Source organism: Mus caroli, chromosome 7, assembly GCF_900094665.2.
Source record: "Mus caroli chromosome 7, CAROLI_EIJ_v1.1, whole genome shotgun sequence".
Taxonomy (NCBI): Eukaryota; Metazoa; Chordata; class Mammalia; order Rodentia; family Muridae; genus Mus; species Mus caroli.
Genome location: NC_034576.1, coordinates 101,852,780 through 101,869,438, shown reverse-complemented (window position 1 = coordinate 101,869,438; position 16,659 = coordinate 101,852,780). Strand labels below are relative to the sequence as shown.

Below are 16,659 nucleotides of genomic sequence, written 5' to 3'. Positions count from 1 at the left end.
TTAATCCCAGTACTCGGGGAGAGGCAGTTGGATCTCTGTGTGTTTGAGTCCAGCCTGGTCTACATAGCAAGCAGAACAGCCAAAGTTGTTACACAAAGAAAGCCTGTCTTGGAAAACAAAAACCAAAACCTAATAGCAGCCTGGCACTGGTGATTGTATGGAGTATTCAGACTGCCCACTTAGTAACGCTTACCCTCGTCAAGCCCTTCCTGGATGTGTGTCTTGAACCATATCTGGTTGTGTTCCTGAGCTGGGATGTGTAGCAATGAAGGAGAGGTGACACAGGTCCAGAACACACCTTATAGCTGACCTGTTTGTCCTTTTGAAGAGCAGACAAGCTATCACAAAATTCTAAGGGTGCTTAGATGTGTGGGGAGAAAACTGGAAGTTAATACCAACTATGAGCCCCAGCACCCACTGTTCTACAAAATCTACGAAATCCCAAGTCAGTGTTCTCTCTTCTTTATTTTTATGTGTGTGGCTGTTTTGCCCGAATGTATGTCTGTGCACCATATACATGCTTGAATGAAGCCAGAAGAGTGGATCTGATCCCCTGGACTGGAGTTCTGCTCAGTGGTAAGTTGTTATGTAGATGTTGGGAGTTTAACCCAGCTAATACGTATATTTTTTTTAAAAAAGATTTATTTTATTATATGTGAGTACACTGTAGCTGTCTTCAGACACTCCAGAAGAGAGAGTCAGATCTCATTATGGATGGTTGTGAGCCTCCATGTGGTTGCTGGGATTTGAACTCAGAACCTTCGGAAGAGCAGTCAGTGCTCCTAACCGCTGAGCCATCTCTCCAGCCCCCCCAACCCCCACCCAGCTAATAGTTTTGAAAGGTCAGCTGAGCCATCTCTCCAGCCTCACAATACCTTCTCTTAAAGTTCTAATTGTGCATCTGGTTTTCCATCTAGATCCAATCTGAACCAATGGACAGAAGCAGTGACCACAGCCCTAGAAGCCAAGTGATAAGGGAGCTCTTGGACTCCCTCTGAAGCCCTTAGTACATGTTCCCACATTGAAGGGTCTAAACTAGGGACTAGCTTTGTTTTTTTCAAAACAGGGTTTCTTTGTGTAGCTCTGGTTGTCCTGGAACTCTCTGTAGATCAGCCTAGCTTCAGACTCAGAGATCCACCTGCTTCTGCCTCCTTAGAGTTGGAATTAAAAGTGTGCTGACCCACAAGGTCCCCTAGATTTGGCTCCTGTTGTCAACTTTCAACTCCACCTCCTTCCTCCCCCCTAACTTACCATCTATATCCCCTTTCCAGCCATATCAGGGCTCCATTGGAACCCATGCTGGAACCTCTGAATATATGCCCTTCCTCTCTGACCAACAGATTAATCTCATATCCAGCAGCAATATTGCCTCATTTTGACTTTCTCATTTATCGTTCCCTGACAAATGACACGTCTGTTGGCCAATCTACCATTCCCTGAGTCTCTTGGTTGAGTTAGACCCACAATGGGCATAGACCAAGGACTCCTGGGCTTGGGTAAATTCCAAGCTCAGCAGAGGTAGGCAATGGCAACCAGGATGGGAGGGCCAGCCTTGGCCTGACCTTACACTTCCCTGCACAACAGCCTGGCCATCCTTTGACCACTGGTCTCATCTCTTGGTTGAGTCTCCACCAAGGCAGGGACAAGTTCTGGTTCTGTGTGTTCCAATCAGTACCTGACCCAGAGAAGGTGTACAGGAAAATGCTGAAGTCCACACATGAACTTGGGATCTGAATGTTTCCAATGGGCCTCGTTTACCCAAAGTCCTGCCATTTGTTATCGTTAAGATAATGGTATCTTATTTTCATTGCATAATGGTAACACCCTTTCCATATTACTTTAGTTGATCCATAAGTAGTCAAGATAGGAACTGTCACCCTTTCTTTCTGTCTCCCTCTTTCCCTTTTTTCCTCCCTCCTCCTGTTTCTTTTTTGAGACAGGGTCTTGGCTAACTCAGGCTAGCTTCCAAGTCATTACATAGTCGAGAATGACCTTGAGCTCCTGAAGGAGACATCCTCTTCCTCCTCCTCCTCCTCCTCTTCTTCCTCCTCCTCACTGACCACATGCTCAGGTTATAACAGGTATGGCTGACTTCCCACCTCCACTTTGTGATGAACAACTATCAATTTACCAAGGACACTTGATAAGTCACTGCTAAAGGAAAGACTACACCCCAGGCTTATAACCTTCCAGATTAATCTCTGTCCATCGGATGGTAGCAGAGGTAAGTGAGTTTATCATGGGTCCTGGCACAAGGCCTCCTCCACAGAGATGCTCCTGGAGCAGGAATGTGCCATACAGTGACCCGAGGTCTTCCAGGCCAACATGAGACTCTGTGTGTGTATGTGTGTGTGTGTATTGTTCTGCCCCCCATATATATACCTCTCTGCCCCCCCCAACAGTTGTTGCATAGCATACATCCATCTCGAGTCTCCCGTGAACATGGCATGCCAGTAGCTTTCCCTTAGTTCCATAAAACGACCCAGGTCTACCACAGAGCATCATCACACCTAGGATCTTTTCCTTCTATTTATGGTTGACTCAGCTCTCTGGGTTTGGTAGCATTTTCTCAGTGAGATTTGTGCCCCACCACCCATCATGCAAGCGTTTCTAGGTTTCACTAATGGCACTTGTCACAGGCCCTGGGACTGCAAATATCCTTCTCCCCTCTTCAGGCAGAACTCACCTCCTTTCTTTTCTGCTCTCCCCCAAGGCCCTATTGTCCTAGACCTTACAGTATGCAACCCAAGGGTGAGCCACACCCCAGTCCTATCTTTTTTCTGAAGGGCATACCTTTAACCACTGCCTTTGCTTGAGATTCCCCCACTCACACAGCTCCCCACCGCAACCTGTCTTCACGTTTATTTCTCATACTCTGTCAAGAGGGATCCTACAATTCATCTTACCCCTTTCATTTCTTTTAAGGCTCTTCCAGAACCCAGTCCCACTCCAATGTCTTAGACACTGGAGGATCTTGTAAGCCCATATCACTGCAGTCTTCATCTCCCACGGTTGCCAGGACTACAGTCTCTATGGTCCTGCCCCAATCCAGACATGCTGACTGATGCTGTCCTTCGGCTTGTGCTCACACCCTCATTCTGCGGAACTCCTCTTCCTCTGTGGGCAATGGAAATGAGTCCCAACCTTAAGTGCCTGTAGTGAGCTAAGTCCAGATACCTCAATTCCTCAATTCTCAAAGCCTCTCACAAAACAATCACGGGTGTTCCCATTTTTACAGATGTGAAAGAAAACTGAAGCTGCAAACTGCGCGTGGTAGCACATGCCTTTCACTCAGCACTAGAGTCAGACAAAAGTGCATCTCTATAAATTCAGGCCAGCCTAGTCTACACAGTGCCAGGACAGCCAGAGCTACAAGGAGAAGCCCAATTTCTAAAAAGAGAAAAGAAAAACAAAACACCAACACTCACACAACCCTCAACCCCACACCCTGCCCTGCTCCGCTCAGGCAAACCAAGCCAAACAAAAAACACTCTGAAGTTGAGGAAAAGAGAGGAAGAGAGGTCTGGAACTGGGCTTGAAGTCCATCACTCACTATGCTTGTAGTATTGCCTTTGTCTTTGGTGTTTGGAGACAGGGTCACAATGTAGCCTGGGCTGGCTTCAAACTCCTGCATACATACAGGAGAGGGAGGAGAGGGGGGGGAGGGGGAGAGGGGAGAGGAGAGAGAGAGGGAGAGAGAGACAGAGAGGAGAGAGAGAGAGACAGGAGAGAGAGGGGGAGAGGGGAGAAGAGAGAGAGACAGGAGAGAGAGAGAGGAGAGAGGGGGGAGAGGGGAGAGAGGGAGAGAGAGAGAGAGAGAGAGAGAGAGAGAGAGAGAGGAGAGGAGAGAGAGAGAGGAGAGGAGAGAGAGAGGAGAAGAGAGAGGAGAGAGAGAGAGGAGAGACAGGGGGAAGAGAGGAGAGAGGGGGGGAAGAGAGGACAGAGAGAGAGAGAGATAGAGAGAGAGAGAGGAGAGAGAGAGAGAGAGCTGCTAGGATTGTAGGATTACAGGTACTAGACTCCATCGCTCTAGGTTCCTTCCTGATAAGACTCAATCATTCTTATTTTTTTGCTGGTAAAAGGAAAGGCTGCGGCACTTGGGTAACTGTCAGGTCCAGCTGTAACCTAACGAATTCCAACACTACTGACTGCAGGCCAGGCCTGCCCATCTGCAGCCCAAGGAAAGCGCAGCCAAAAGGGACACAGGCACCCGCACGGTCCGGATCGTCCCGCACGTGCTCAAACTCCCTGCCCACGTTCCAGCTGCTGGACCGTACTAACGTCTGAGAGAGAGGCTTGGGAGAAGGACAAGGCGGCCGCTGGGGCAACCAGGAGTGGTTTCATACATCGGGACTCCGGCTCCCTTGATCGTACTCTATAGACTCTGAACCGTACAGTTCAGGCCATGCTGCCTTCCTGGGCTCTGTGCATAGTTTCTCGCCGGGAGTCTCACCCCCTACAAGAACATGGCACAGTCCGGGGCGGACCCTTTTGCCCCGCCCTATAGCGTCACGACCCGCCCCGTTGTGAGGTTATAAAGTGCGCGCGCGGCGGCGCTAGGCGCCGTGGCCGCGCTTCGCTGGCTTTCTGCTCATCTAGGGTGGCAGCGGCTACCTACCTCAGCTCTCGCCCTGCTGCCGCCACGGCCTGGGCGCTGTCCCTCAGCTCCCGGAGCTCAGCGCGAAGCCCTGGCCCCGGCGGCCAGGGCATGGGTCAGGGGCGCGGCGTGAGGCGGCTTTCTGCACGGCCGTGACGTGCATCGGCTTCAGCATGAAGACCCTCATCGCCGCCTACTCCGGGGTCCTGCGGGGTGAGCGTCGGGCGGAAGCTGCCCGCAGCGAAAACAAGAATAAAGGATCTGCCCTGTCACGCGAGGGGTCTGGGCGATGGGGTGAGTGTCAGTCATCCCTAGGGCTTTCATCCTGAGGGCACCCACAGCAAGACGACTTTCAGGAAGGGACTTTGGCCAAAGCGTGCTGCCCTGTGCTGGACGGACGGCTAGCTAGTTCAGGTCGGCGTCCCAGACAATTATTTCCAGTTTTTAAAAGGTCTCGCCTTGTAGCCTAGGCTGGCTTCCAACTCTTAATCCTCCTTCCTTGGCATCCCAGGTGCTGTGATTGCAGGTGTGCCACTACAACTAGCTTCTCTTTAGGGGAACCTGACTCTTCTGCATCCTGTCATTTTGGTCAAGGATTAGGCAAGATTCATGCTTAGCTCGGCTGGTTACCCAGTTTGAGCCAGGCAACCTGGTATCCTAGGCTAGCCTGGCTTCATTCTCCATCCTGGTGCTCACTAAGGTTGCAACACGTGTTACATCACTCGCCATCCCCCCAGCTGCTGAGGGCGACACCACCCACTCAGCTCAGTTAGTAGTGATATTTCACTCTCCAACCCCCAGTACTGATCTACCTCACAAGGTGGAGCAGGATTTGGCTGGGAGGAACTGGATGGGGCAGGGTGGTAAGTAGAGTTTTGCAATCCCCTGAAACAGCCACTGGATGGAGAACATGCCTGCCTGGAACCAGGTGTGCCCCAACTGTCCTCTGCCCCAGCTTTTGTGGGCCAACCCAGACTGTGAAGCCCTCACAGCGCAACCCTGAGTCTGACATACTCAGAAGAGGGGTGGGAAACCCTTGGATTTCTTTCGTTTGTTTAGTCTGTGTAACAGCTCTGTTTGTCCTGGTATTCTAGAGACCAGGCTGGCCTTGAACTCACAGAGATCTGCCTAAGTTGATTATCCTTCTAGAAAGGGTGTCTGCCTTCAAGATAGAACCGAGGCCTTCAGTGAATGGGGAAGGGGGGCATACAACTCAAATCACACCTCAGCCTTTTCCATACAAGGCAAAGCACCCCACGTTGCTTAGCTGAAGCTGCAGAAACTGAAGGAGGAGGAACGAGCTACCCCAGTTTTCCTTAGAAAGGGCAGCGGTGGTGCACACCTTCAATCCCAGCACTTGGGAGGCAGAAGCAGGCAGACCTCTTGAGAGTGAGTCCAACCTGGCTTACAGGATGAGTTAGTTCCAGGACATATTAATTGTGGTAATCTTGAAAGTTTAGGCAATCAGGAACAAAATAAGATTGCTGGTAAATCAACTATCTAGTGGTTACATCTCTTAGTACATGTTGTATAAAGTCAAGAATATGAGATAGACACATACACACACACACACACATGCACGCACGCACACATACAGTTCTAAATTCATTCTTCTCTTAATGGTACTGCATGAGTATTTCTTGCCATTTGTATGTCTGCCATTCTCACATGCTGGTGGCTGCAAGCTAACCCATGCTGGGGCTCCATCACAGTGTTTCCACCTGGCATTGGCACCAGTCCTAGCTGACTGTTGCTGTGGTTATCTGCCCCTGGAGAAGTGTTTCCATCCTAGGGGGCAAGCCCCTGGAGCTGCCCCACATACAGCCTACAGCTTCCAATGGCCTCTTCTCAGTGCTTCTCTCTTCCTTGTGCCTTTTGATTCCCTTAACAGGGAAGGACGTGATTTGCCCATGTTGATGCTTTTAAATATTCGCAGTCTGTGGGTAAGGGCCCCTGCCTGCGGTCTGCTAGGCCTGCCTGCGGTCTGCTATGGCCCCTCCTGGAGCTATTCTTCCTGGGCTCTCCTCTGTCTTCCAAGAGCAGGATGCCTGTTAAATTATTTTTTTTGACAGTTTTGTTTTTGTTTTTTAACTCAGAATTTGTACTCCATCAGCTCTTGAGCAGTTCTTTATTGTCATAGCAAGAGAACTTCTCCATGTTGATGTTCAATGTAGAAAATACAATGGGGAAACAAAGTGGGTGTGATTACCTCATAGACTGCAACCAGGACTAATATGAAATGCAAACTAGTCAGTTTAACTCTCTGGAATCTACTTTGGTGAAAGACTAGGTGGGGTAGGGGAGGGTGCTCTAGCAGAGTCTCTGTTATCTTGCCATCTCCAGGAGGCCTCCTTGTTCCTCCTTGGTCCTATGGACACTCCCTAGTGGCCTAGTTTGTCTCCACTGAGCAGTTCCCACCAACCACCCTGGTAGTGGCAGTGTTCAAGGAAGGAGGCAAGAGTATGGACTCTGTGAAGGGAAGTTCCATGATGGGTGAGAGATTGCACTGATAACTTGGTGACTTGTTTTTTTGTCGAAACCTGGATGGTGTGCATTTGTTGGGAGAGAGGGAGTCTATTTTTTATTTGTGTGTGTGTGTGTGTGTGTGTGTGTGTTTAGTTTCTCAAGACAGGTTGTTTTGTTTTGTTTTGTTTGTTTTTTATTGCTGGCTGTCCTGTCACTCACTCTGTGGACCAGGTTGGCCTTACAGAACTACCTGCCTGCCCCGAGTGCGGGGATTAAAGGCATGTGCCACCCCTCCTGGTTCACATTGGCATTTCTGATCTCTGAAAGTCTGGCTTAGACTGTGGCTTAGAGGCTAATAGGCACCCGCAGGGCCATCCCTGCCTTTGCTCCTGGATAGGGGGCTTCTCATGGTAGAGCCTTGGCTGCTTGTGACTATTCTTAGTTTAGTCCACGACCCAGCATGAGGTAGTGGCAGCACAGCTCTGAGCTGGGACATTGTGTGGCTCTGAAGCCTAGGACAGGGGTGGAGTCATAGTCGGGATTTTAATAAAAGAATCCCAACAGCTGTTTATGATGACCGCATAGCTTGGATGGTGGAGATAGAGAACCCCTCCCCTGCGCATATGCTAGGTGGGGGGTAAAACTAAGTGGCTAGATTGTTGCGGGTAATTCTGGAACTGGGGGTTGGCAGTCATCTGACACAGTCCCATAGTCCTGTGATCACAGAGTGAGAACCTTGCTCTTGTCCCCGCTCCCTCAGTTCCATGAGGCTTTTCCCACTTTTGAGTCGCATCTGCTGCCAAGGCTCACCTCGGCCAGGAAAGGAGGGCCAAATGCAGTGCTTTATTAGCAGGGAAGTGACTCAGTTGCAAGTGTGGAAATTCTGCTCTGCCTCTACCCTCCTGCTCCTAAATTCAGCCACCAGTACTTGAGTTATCAAACTACAGTCATCCATGGTGCTGGGTCTGGCCCAACCTTCATAGTACACATTAGAAACTGAGGTCTCAGCTGGGCGGTGGTGGTGCACGCCTTTAATCCCAGCACTTGGGAGGCAGGTGACAAGTGGATTTCTGAGTTCTAGGCCAGCCTGGTCTACAGAGTGAGTTCCAGGACAGCCAGGGCTATACAGAGAAACCCTGTCTCGAAAAAAAAAAAAAAAAAAACCCAAAAAGAAAAGAAAGAAGGTCCCCATGAAGGACTGGTCCAGGAGAAGAAAAGGCTTTTGCCAGAACCCCCGATTCATCTCCATCTGCCCATCAGCCTCCTTAAGCCAGAGAGAGGCATGGGGACAGGACTGAGAGCTGACCATAATATGCACCATGCTGTTGCCAAATGACTGCTGCTTACTCCATGTTGGGTATGGTGTCTCCTTCCCAAGCTTTTTGAGGAAGCTCCCCTAGGCTTGGTGGATAGGAATACCAACAGCCCATAGAACTTCTGTCTGACTAGATAAATTGTCTCCCTGCCCCCACCCCCAATACTTCAGACTTCAGATCCTGTGAGGCTACCCGAACCCCTCCTACCCCCTCATGACCTCCTGGCTGCCATGCCACATGCTGGCACTCTTTCTGACCCTCCATCACTGTGCATAAGTTAGTTCTCTCTCCTGGCCTCGATCTTGGCATGCCTACCCAGATTGCCACCACATCCTCCAGCTCCCAGAGCTTGTACTTTCTAAGTCATTATCACTTAGTTGTGACATGTGTGTATTGTTTGGGTAATTGTCAGCCCTTGGGGACAAGGACCTCATTTGTCTTTCTCAGTGCTGTGTCCCTAGTGTCTGACCCTGTGCAGGCAGGTGGTAGGAGCCCTGGTGATATTTGTTGAGTAAAAGAATCATTCGTGGGGCTTCCAGGTCCTCTAGGCAGAAAGCTCTGGGACATGATGGGCTTACTGTCTCTGAAGATTACTTTCTCCAGTCAAAGCTGGGTGTGGTGGTGCACACCTTTAGTCCCAGCGCTCATGCAGAGGCAGGTAGATCTCTGAGAGCCCAGACCGCCGGGTGTTTGGAACCGGGTATCCTAAGTGGCATATTTCCTTGGCCTCATCATCAAAGACTACTTCATAAAAACGGGATATGTGAAGACTGGCTCCTGGAGCGGACTCCCCTGGGTCTGAGCTTGCAGTCTGCCGGCTGAACACTTATTACTGACTGTGTCAGCCAGCATGCCTGACTTGGCCTTAGCAAGCCACTGCCTCTTGCTGATTGTTAGTCCCCTTCCTGTGTGCAGTGGACAGGGGTGTGGTAAAAATATCTTCACTGTTGTGCTGAGCCTGGGAGACCCTTGTGCCAATCCCACCGGAGCAGGAAGCCTGAGGGTCTGCTCTCAGAGCAGCGGGGAATTCTGAGCCAGGGCAGGAACCTCATTCTGCTTCTACCTTCTTCGCTGCACCAGCTCCTTGTGTGTGTGGCGCGAGGAGGCCTGACTAGGTCAGCCCCTTTGGTTCCTTCCAGATCCGAGGGAAGTGTGTTGTTGCCAGACCTGGCCCCCTACTCTTTCTCGTTTGTACCCTCTGTCATTCCAGAAAATGGGACTTGCATCCTCCTTGGGGCCCAGGTGAGTGCCCTAGAGGAACGTACCTCCCCATGGATTGTCATAAGGACCTATTCTGGGGACTCCTTGGTGACGCACATGCAAACTGATGGTGTTGCCATAGCAGCCCCTCCTACTCAGGATTGAATGTGCTGGGTCAGAGAGTGGGGGTGGAGAAAGCAGGCGCTGGGGTCTCATGTCACTTGTATTGCAGTCCTGGTTGGCTGTTGAGAACCTACCATCCTAAAAGACTTACTTTTATGCCTTTACCTCCTAGGACTTTATCTTATTTAATGAAAACTAAATATGTTAAACCCTAACTCTCTAGAATAACCCTTGTAGGAGCCGATGTTCCTATTAGCAAGATCATTTGTAGATTAAAAAGCCATTAGGAATTCTAGTAGAGTGAAGAAGGTCCAAGTTGGCAAGACCTCAGGCCTCCTCTGCTCTGTTCTTATGCCTTATGTAGTGCTCGAGGGAAACCTAGAGAGAAGGGAGGGTCCCAGAAAATCTAAGGAGACTGGGATGCTGGGCTCCCTGTAGCAGGCTCTTGATGGCCTGGCCAGGTTCTTCCCCCAGCACAGCATGGATCTGTGGTGGTTTGGCCTTCCCTTCGGGCCAAATGTCACTATGGGCACTATTTTGGGACGCCTAATTTCCATAATAGCTCTCAAAGGAGATTGTTCATCTTTCTGGGAAAGGCCTCACCAGTGCGTTAGCAGCTGAATGGCTAGGTTGCTGCCCTGTCCGAAGTTGTTGGATGGAGTGGAAACTGATAGGCTTTTCCTGGTGTTCAGGGTAGAGGCCAGCACTCCATGGCCTTCTCGTCCTTCCTGCCTGCCTCTCTGTTACTCAGATTCAGTCTCTGCTGTAGCTGGACTGGACTTGTATACTTAAGTCCTCAGGTTTGTGCTCTCTCTGTAGATGCCATTCGCAGGGCCCATGACTTCCTTTGTTAGGCTGACACCTCATCTGAGCTGTTATATCCCCTCCCCAGGACAGTCCGGGGACATCCCTCTGAGCTTGGTCCTTTTAAGCCCCCTGTATATAATTCATATCCTTGTCTCCCCAGCTATGTCTAGGGTGGGTAGTACAAGAATTAACACCTCTGGCAGGTGCCTCGGAAGCAGGAGGGAGGTGGGGACCGGAGCTTCTCTCCTGTTTCAGGGTCCTTAGGAAGTACGTTTCTCTCTGGAGCCTTCCTGTTGTCCCTGACATTAGCCCACCCTTCCAGTTAGAAAAAAAACCTTTTCTGTATGGCACAGGTCAACTTATTTCTGTTCTGGTCCAAGCCCTTTTTATTTCAGTCTCTTGAAGCATTCAGGCATTGACCAGGTACCTGCTCTTTGTACGGCTCCATTCTGGGCATAGGAACCCAGACAGAATGAGACGACATAGTTCTTGCAAATGAACACACACCTCATAATCTAAAGGGCTTTGAATGTAGGCGTGAGAGGCAACCTGTCAGCGTGGGCAGGCCATCCTCAGTTGGGCATAGGAAGACGTCCCAGGGGAAGGGTGATAGGCTAGTTGGCAAAGAGTCAGTGCCTGAGAGGGACCCCCAAAGAATGTGCTAAATAACTGACCAGCCTCAGAGGCAAGAGAACGATGCCAAGTGGCACTGCAGGCTGGGTCAAGAGCATGTGAGGCGGTGGTCGGGGACCGCTCTGTGTGCAGGGATGAACAGAGCCCAGCACTACAGTAGGCCCACAGCAGGCATCTAGAGCTGATGGTTCCACCATGTTGGCCCTGTCACCATCACATGTGCGGACTCTGGCTGAAAGGACCTCTCTGAGTCCACCCAGAAGACAGCTAGCTCACCTGTGGCCTCAAAGACCACTGCATCACTGTGGCACTTGACTGGGCGTCGTGACCTCCCAGCCCCTCATAACCACGCACCATGTGCACAGTCCTGAGAGTAGCTTCTTCCTCCTCACACCAAGATAAGGTTTCAGTCCAGTGGCCCAGATGTGGCATCCTCAGGACCTGGGAATGCGGGCAGGATGCCTTCCTGCTCAGGGAGCCCCAGAACCCTTGGTGCCTCTGCTTTCTAGATCTTTCCAGCTCTAATAGCTGGGCCAGTTCTGATTGGCTCTTTCCACAAGTTATTTGGGTTCCTTACAGGACCCCTGGGTCATAACTAAAGGAGGTTAAGGGTCTCAAGGAGGGTGGCGATTTGCAAGAAGTGTTAGATCCTGGGTTTGTATTGCTTTAAGGAGAGGCGGGTGGCGACGCAAGGTTGTTGTTCATTTGATGATTAGCTGCAGCTACTCAGGCAGATCCCTGCTTCTTAAGAAGGTCTTGCCTAACCCTGATCCCTCCCTCGGCAGTCTCCCTGAGGTAGGTATTAGCTCCGCTGTACAGGTGAGGGAACCGAGGCTTGTATAGGCGGTGACTCATCCAAGCCACACTTCCTGTACGGTAGAGGCCAGTTTTCCTCACTCCGGCTCTGTGGACTTCTCCTGGGTGCAGCTTCTCCACAGAAACTTGTTGTGGAGGTGGCAGAGGAGCGATGGGGCTGCCCCTGGGACGTGGTCTCCCAGCTGCTGTGTGTGGCACATGCTTCTTCGACACCTATGCTCCCACCTCCCGTCCTCAGGCCAGGGACTCTCTGCCCCTGGCTCTGGCCCATTACCCCAGATTCTTTTCCTTTATAGTCTGACTCCACCTGAGAGATAGCACATTCTCTTTCTCCATAGTGTCCTGAGCTTACAGACAGGTGGGGCTGATTCCCACCCCCAAACACTTCCGTCCCTGGCAGTGCCTTCTAAGAGCTCGTGCTTTGGGGCTTTATCTGTCTGTCATACTGCTTTGACTAGACAATCCTCTGTTTTCAACTTCTCTTTGGGACAGTCCGATTACCCCTCCCCATTTCTGGATTGTTGATGATGTGCCTTGACCCTGCCTTATTGGAACCCCCTCTTTGTTTTAGCTGTTCTACCACCGACAGTCTCTGCTCACCTTCCTCCAAAGCCCATTCTGTACTGTTTCCCCTCATGCACAATCTTGTCCCACCATTAGCACACTGTAAAAAGCTGTCTGCTCACTATTTATATCCTTTTCACTGCAAGGTGAGGGCAGCAGCTGTCTCACTTAAGTGGTCACATGCACCTTACGTACACTAAAAGCAATTTACCTGTACACACCTACACACACACACACATATGCATGCTACAGTCCCTGTGTGGAGGTCAGAACACAGCTTGAAGGAGCTGGTACTGTCCACCATGTGTCTCCCAGGATTGGGACTCTGCTCAGCAGGCCTTGAAGCAGTTAGCTTACGCATCAGGCTCCTGTCTATTTTCTCATTTAATCTTTTCCAACAACCCCATGAGGTTATTCTAATGCTCAGAGAGCTTTAATCACTCATCTCATGTCACAGAGCCGGCCCTTCTCCAGAGTGGGGGCTTAGGTGTACTCTGCCACTCTTAGTCAAGGGTGAGAGACAGCCAGGAGGCCCTGGGAAATGGCCTCTTCACTCACGGTGATATTAGGTACTGAACAAGAGGCATCTAACACAGTTCACGTCGTTCCCGTTCTTGGTCCCTGAGATGGAGGCTGTTGGGTCCACTGGCAGGCAGCTCTCATGACCTTAGCTGGAGCTTGACCATGGGAGCCTCTGGGTGGGGTTTGTCCCTTCTTGTACAGCCAATCTGCACAGAACTGTCCCCATGGCGGTGAGGCACAGTGTAGGCGGAACAGGCAGCCCTTCTCATACACATGTTATCTTGGGTTTGGGTGTTTAGTAGGGGAACCCACCCTCTGTACTGTGGCATTGTTCAAGTGACTGAAGAGACTTGGGTCTGGTTTCCTGTGCCCTCTCCATGAGGTTCTCTCTTTGGGTTTCATCATGCTGGTTTCCTCCTTGTTGTGTGCCCTTCTAAGGAGTACTATGAGACAGTGAGATGGCACAGGGTGGTAAGACATCTGCTTTGGGCCTCTGTGGCATTCCCTTCCCTCTGTCCTTCAGACATGGAGTGGTACATGAGCTGTATGCAGGATCAGCCTCCTGAGTGGCCTGTGGGAGCCTTGGCTTCACAGGACTTGTCTATTTACTCTCCACTGTACACACATCATCTCTTCTGTGAAAAGCCATGTTTACAAGAGGAGGTTCTGTTCCCTTCATGAGTCAGGGAGACTGCGCTTATAGACGACCAGAGAGGCTCAGCGTTTTCAGAGCAGGGCTGGCTTGGATTCTTGAAAGCAGCCCAGGCCAATTGAGCATCCAACCTCCTCTGGGGCCAGCCATGTTGGATTTGTTCAGCCATATAGCAAACCTTTATATTGCTCCACACACAACCCCCTGCTGCCATGGCCCTCTGTGAGGTTCTACACACACAGATGGGACAGGTCCAGTCTTGGCACTCACAAGTCACTGATCGGGGTGGGTGACATGGGATTCTGTGAGACTGGAGCTGTGTAAGTGGAGAAGAGTGGGTGTGCCCAGAAAGGCTTGGGATGAGGAAGTTGAATTTGGCTGGATGCTAAGACTCTCTTGCCCGCCCTACCTCTGAGTCAAACAGGCTGGGTGTGGAGGTGGCGGCATTTGATTAGCTTCCCCACCAGCTGGACTTCTGCCAAGCAAGCTGGAGTAGGGACATGTTAACAACTGGATGGCAAAGGCTAGTTTCGCCCAGGGGATCTATAGGGAACCCTCACTTCCGTGTTCCCCAGGTGATCATCCTGGGCTGCTGCAAACTAACTTGAGGGCCCAAATTCTGGCCAGGAGGTAGACACCAGGGACCATGAGCTTGATCTAACTCACTCCATTTTAGAGAGGGAAAGCCACCCAGTTAAGTTGACATAGGAATTGACACGGCTGGGACTAGAACCTGAAGGCCTGCAGCCCCTCTGTGCTCTTTAAGAAGCCTTCTATAGCATGCCTGTCATTCAGCACTCAGGAAACTGCAGCAGACTTGCAAGTTTGAGGCCATCATGGGCTATGAGACTTGGCAAGACCAAAGCTAATTGGTAAAACACAAAAATGCGAACAAGAAGAACAAGAAACCGTTCCTGATCTACCCTCATTACTTTCCATTACTTCCCAGCATCCCGCAGCTTCCCTGGGGGAGAAGACAGAAGGGATGTGAGACCAGCAGCATAGGGGCCAATGTGAGCCTGAATTTGGGTCTGAATAGAATGCCACACTCTGAGAGGCCCTGGCCATGATCAGCATCACATGGGGGTGACGATGACAGACTCCCAGGATTCCCAGCTTCAGGATCTCCTCGGACATCATTCTTGCTGTTCTGCCCTGCATGGAAGGAGCCCTAGGGATCCGAATGACTAGGGTTGAGTGCCTTTTTCACATACTAGCCAGGCCCTGTCAGGGCACTGGGGACCCAGATGTGAATCAGAACTGACCTGTTCTCTGGCAGCATCTGGTCTCATGTGACAATCATTTTGAACTATGTCCTTTGCACAAGGAAGAGAGTGTGGAAGCTGAGAGGGAGAACTTCCTCCTCCACCCCCTGCTGTTCTCTCCTCACTTCTCTGTCGAACAGAAAGGCTCCCTGGGGTGGCTAGAAAGCCTCTGTTAGGCTCCAGGCTTGGGTGGTCCCCGGGGGTTGTACCTCCCTGGAGGACATACGGTCCTCTCAATCTGGAAAGCCTAGGGTGTCACCTCTAAGGGCAGCCACTGTCTCTTAGGCTCCTCAGGGCTTCCACTGGTGCCTGGACTTGAGGCAGGCCAGGCAGGGGGGGATGTGGGAGTGGATCTTAGGAATGGGGTCCTGTGGGTCACTCCCAGCCATTCCAGAGATCTGCCATTTCCTCCCACAGAACTGCTGCAGGTCCTCCCTGGACTACATTCCCGTTCTGCAGGCAAGGCAGGCAGTAGGTGGTTGGTCCAGTGAGGCAGGGTGAAGACAGTGATAGGCTCTGGCCTGCTTGGATATGGACCTGCAGAGTATCTCAGGCCCTTGGTTTTGTCTGTATAATGGGATGAGGGTTGAACAAAATGGGGTGCTCCTTTCTATTTACTTGTTAACAACTTCAAAACACAAGGGGAACTTGGGACTTGTTTTTTTTTTTTTTTTTTTTTTTTTTTTTTTTTTTGTGGGGGGTGTTGTCAGTTTTGGGTAGGGCATATGACCAGTAAGGAGTTTCTGCATGCCTTCTCCCCATCCTCCCCACCCCCCAGCTGAGTGCTGGCCCAGCTATGGTTGACTTTGCTGACTGAGATGCAAGGCCTGCCAGCGTAGGGTGAAGGTTTCAGGCCTGGGCTTGGGCCTCACTTCCCAGCAGGCTCAAGGTGTCTTCCTATGCCCTGTGTGCCTTTCCTTAACCACCCCTCCGAACTCTAGCCTGAGGTTCTGCCTACTGCAGTGGTGGGGCTGACAGCAGAAGGCATTTGCCATGCGTTTCTTTCCCACCTAGCAGAAGGCTGAGCCCTGGTTCACTCTCTTACTCCATGTGAGACTTAGATACTTCTAGTTGTTTCTCAAATTTAGCATCTGGGAATATTGTCAACTGCAAAATTGACTCAGTGGACCCTGGCATTTCTAACCTGCTCACAGGTGATATGACGGTGTGTCTTCAGAGAATGCTTTGGACAAGACATTGCTACAACACCTTTTGTCTTCCTGCCAGTGGGGTACCTGGCCTTGCCTGATGGGCACCTATGCTTAGCCCTCAGCCATTGTTGATGACAGTGATGTACTTATGTCAGGAGTTTAGACTATATCTTGGAATTTCATTCCTCTTATACATATGCTTGAGACTTACTTGTCCCCACATATAGTCCAGGTAATGAAAGGTCATAAGACCCTTAAGGATATAATTGTGACAGAGTCATTTGTCTTCCCTAGTGCCACCTCTTCTGTAGGCACCAGGCTTCCTGGCCGCACTACCTTTAGCTTTTGGAGTCCTGGGGTCATCCTGGGTCTACAAGTACAGAGCCAATTAATCAAGCACACGTTGTCCTGATTTGCAGTCTTGGCACTTGCTTAGAAGCAAACATAGGCACAGCCCTAGATCAGGCACTTCCGCGGGTCCTGTGTGTCTTTGCTTAAACACCACTCCAAGCCGGGCATGGTGGTGCACGGCTTTAATTCCAGCACT

General features: G+C 50.8%; 1 protein-coding gene across 1 annotated transcript in view; it reads left to right on the top strand.

Moving 5' to 3' along the window:
* Positions 1 to 4,548: 4,548 nt before the first annotated feature.
* The window catches only part of Dgat2 (diacylglycerol O-acyltransferase 2), a 28,966-nt gene continuing 16,855 nt past the window's right edge, over positions 4,549 to 16,659 (top strand). Inside the window, 1 exon segment of the mRNA XM_021167362.2 lies at positions 4,549 to 4,891. Coding sequence (XP_021023021.1) covers positions 4,771 to 4,891 — 121 coding nt within the window. The 5' untranslated portion in view covers positions 4,549 to 4,770.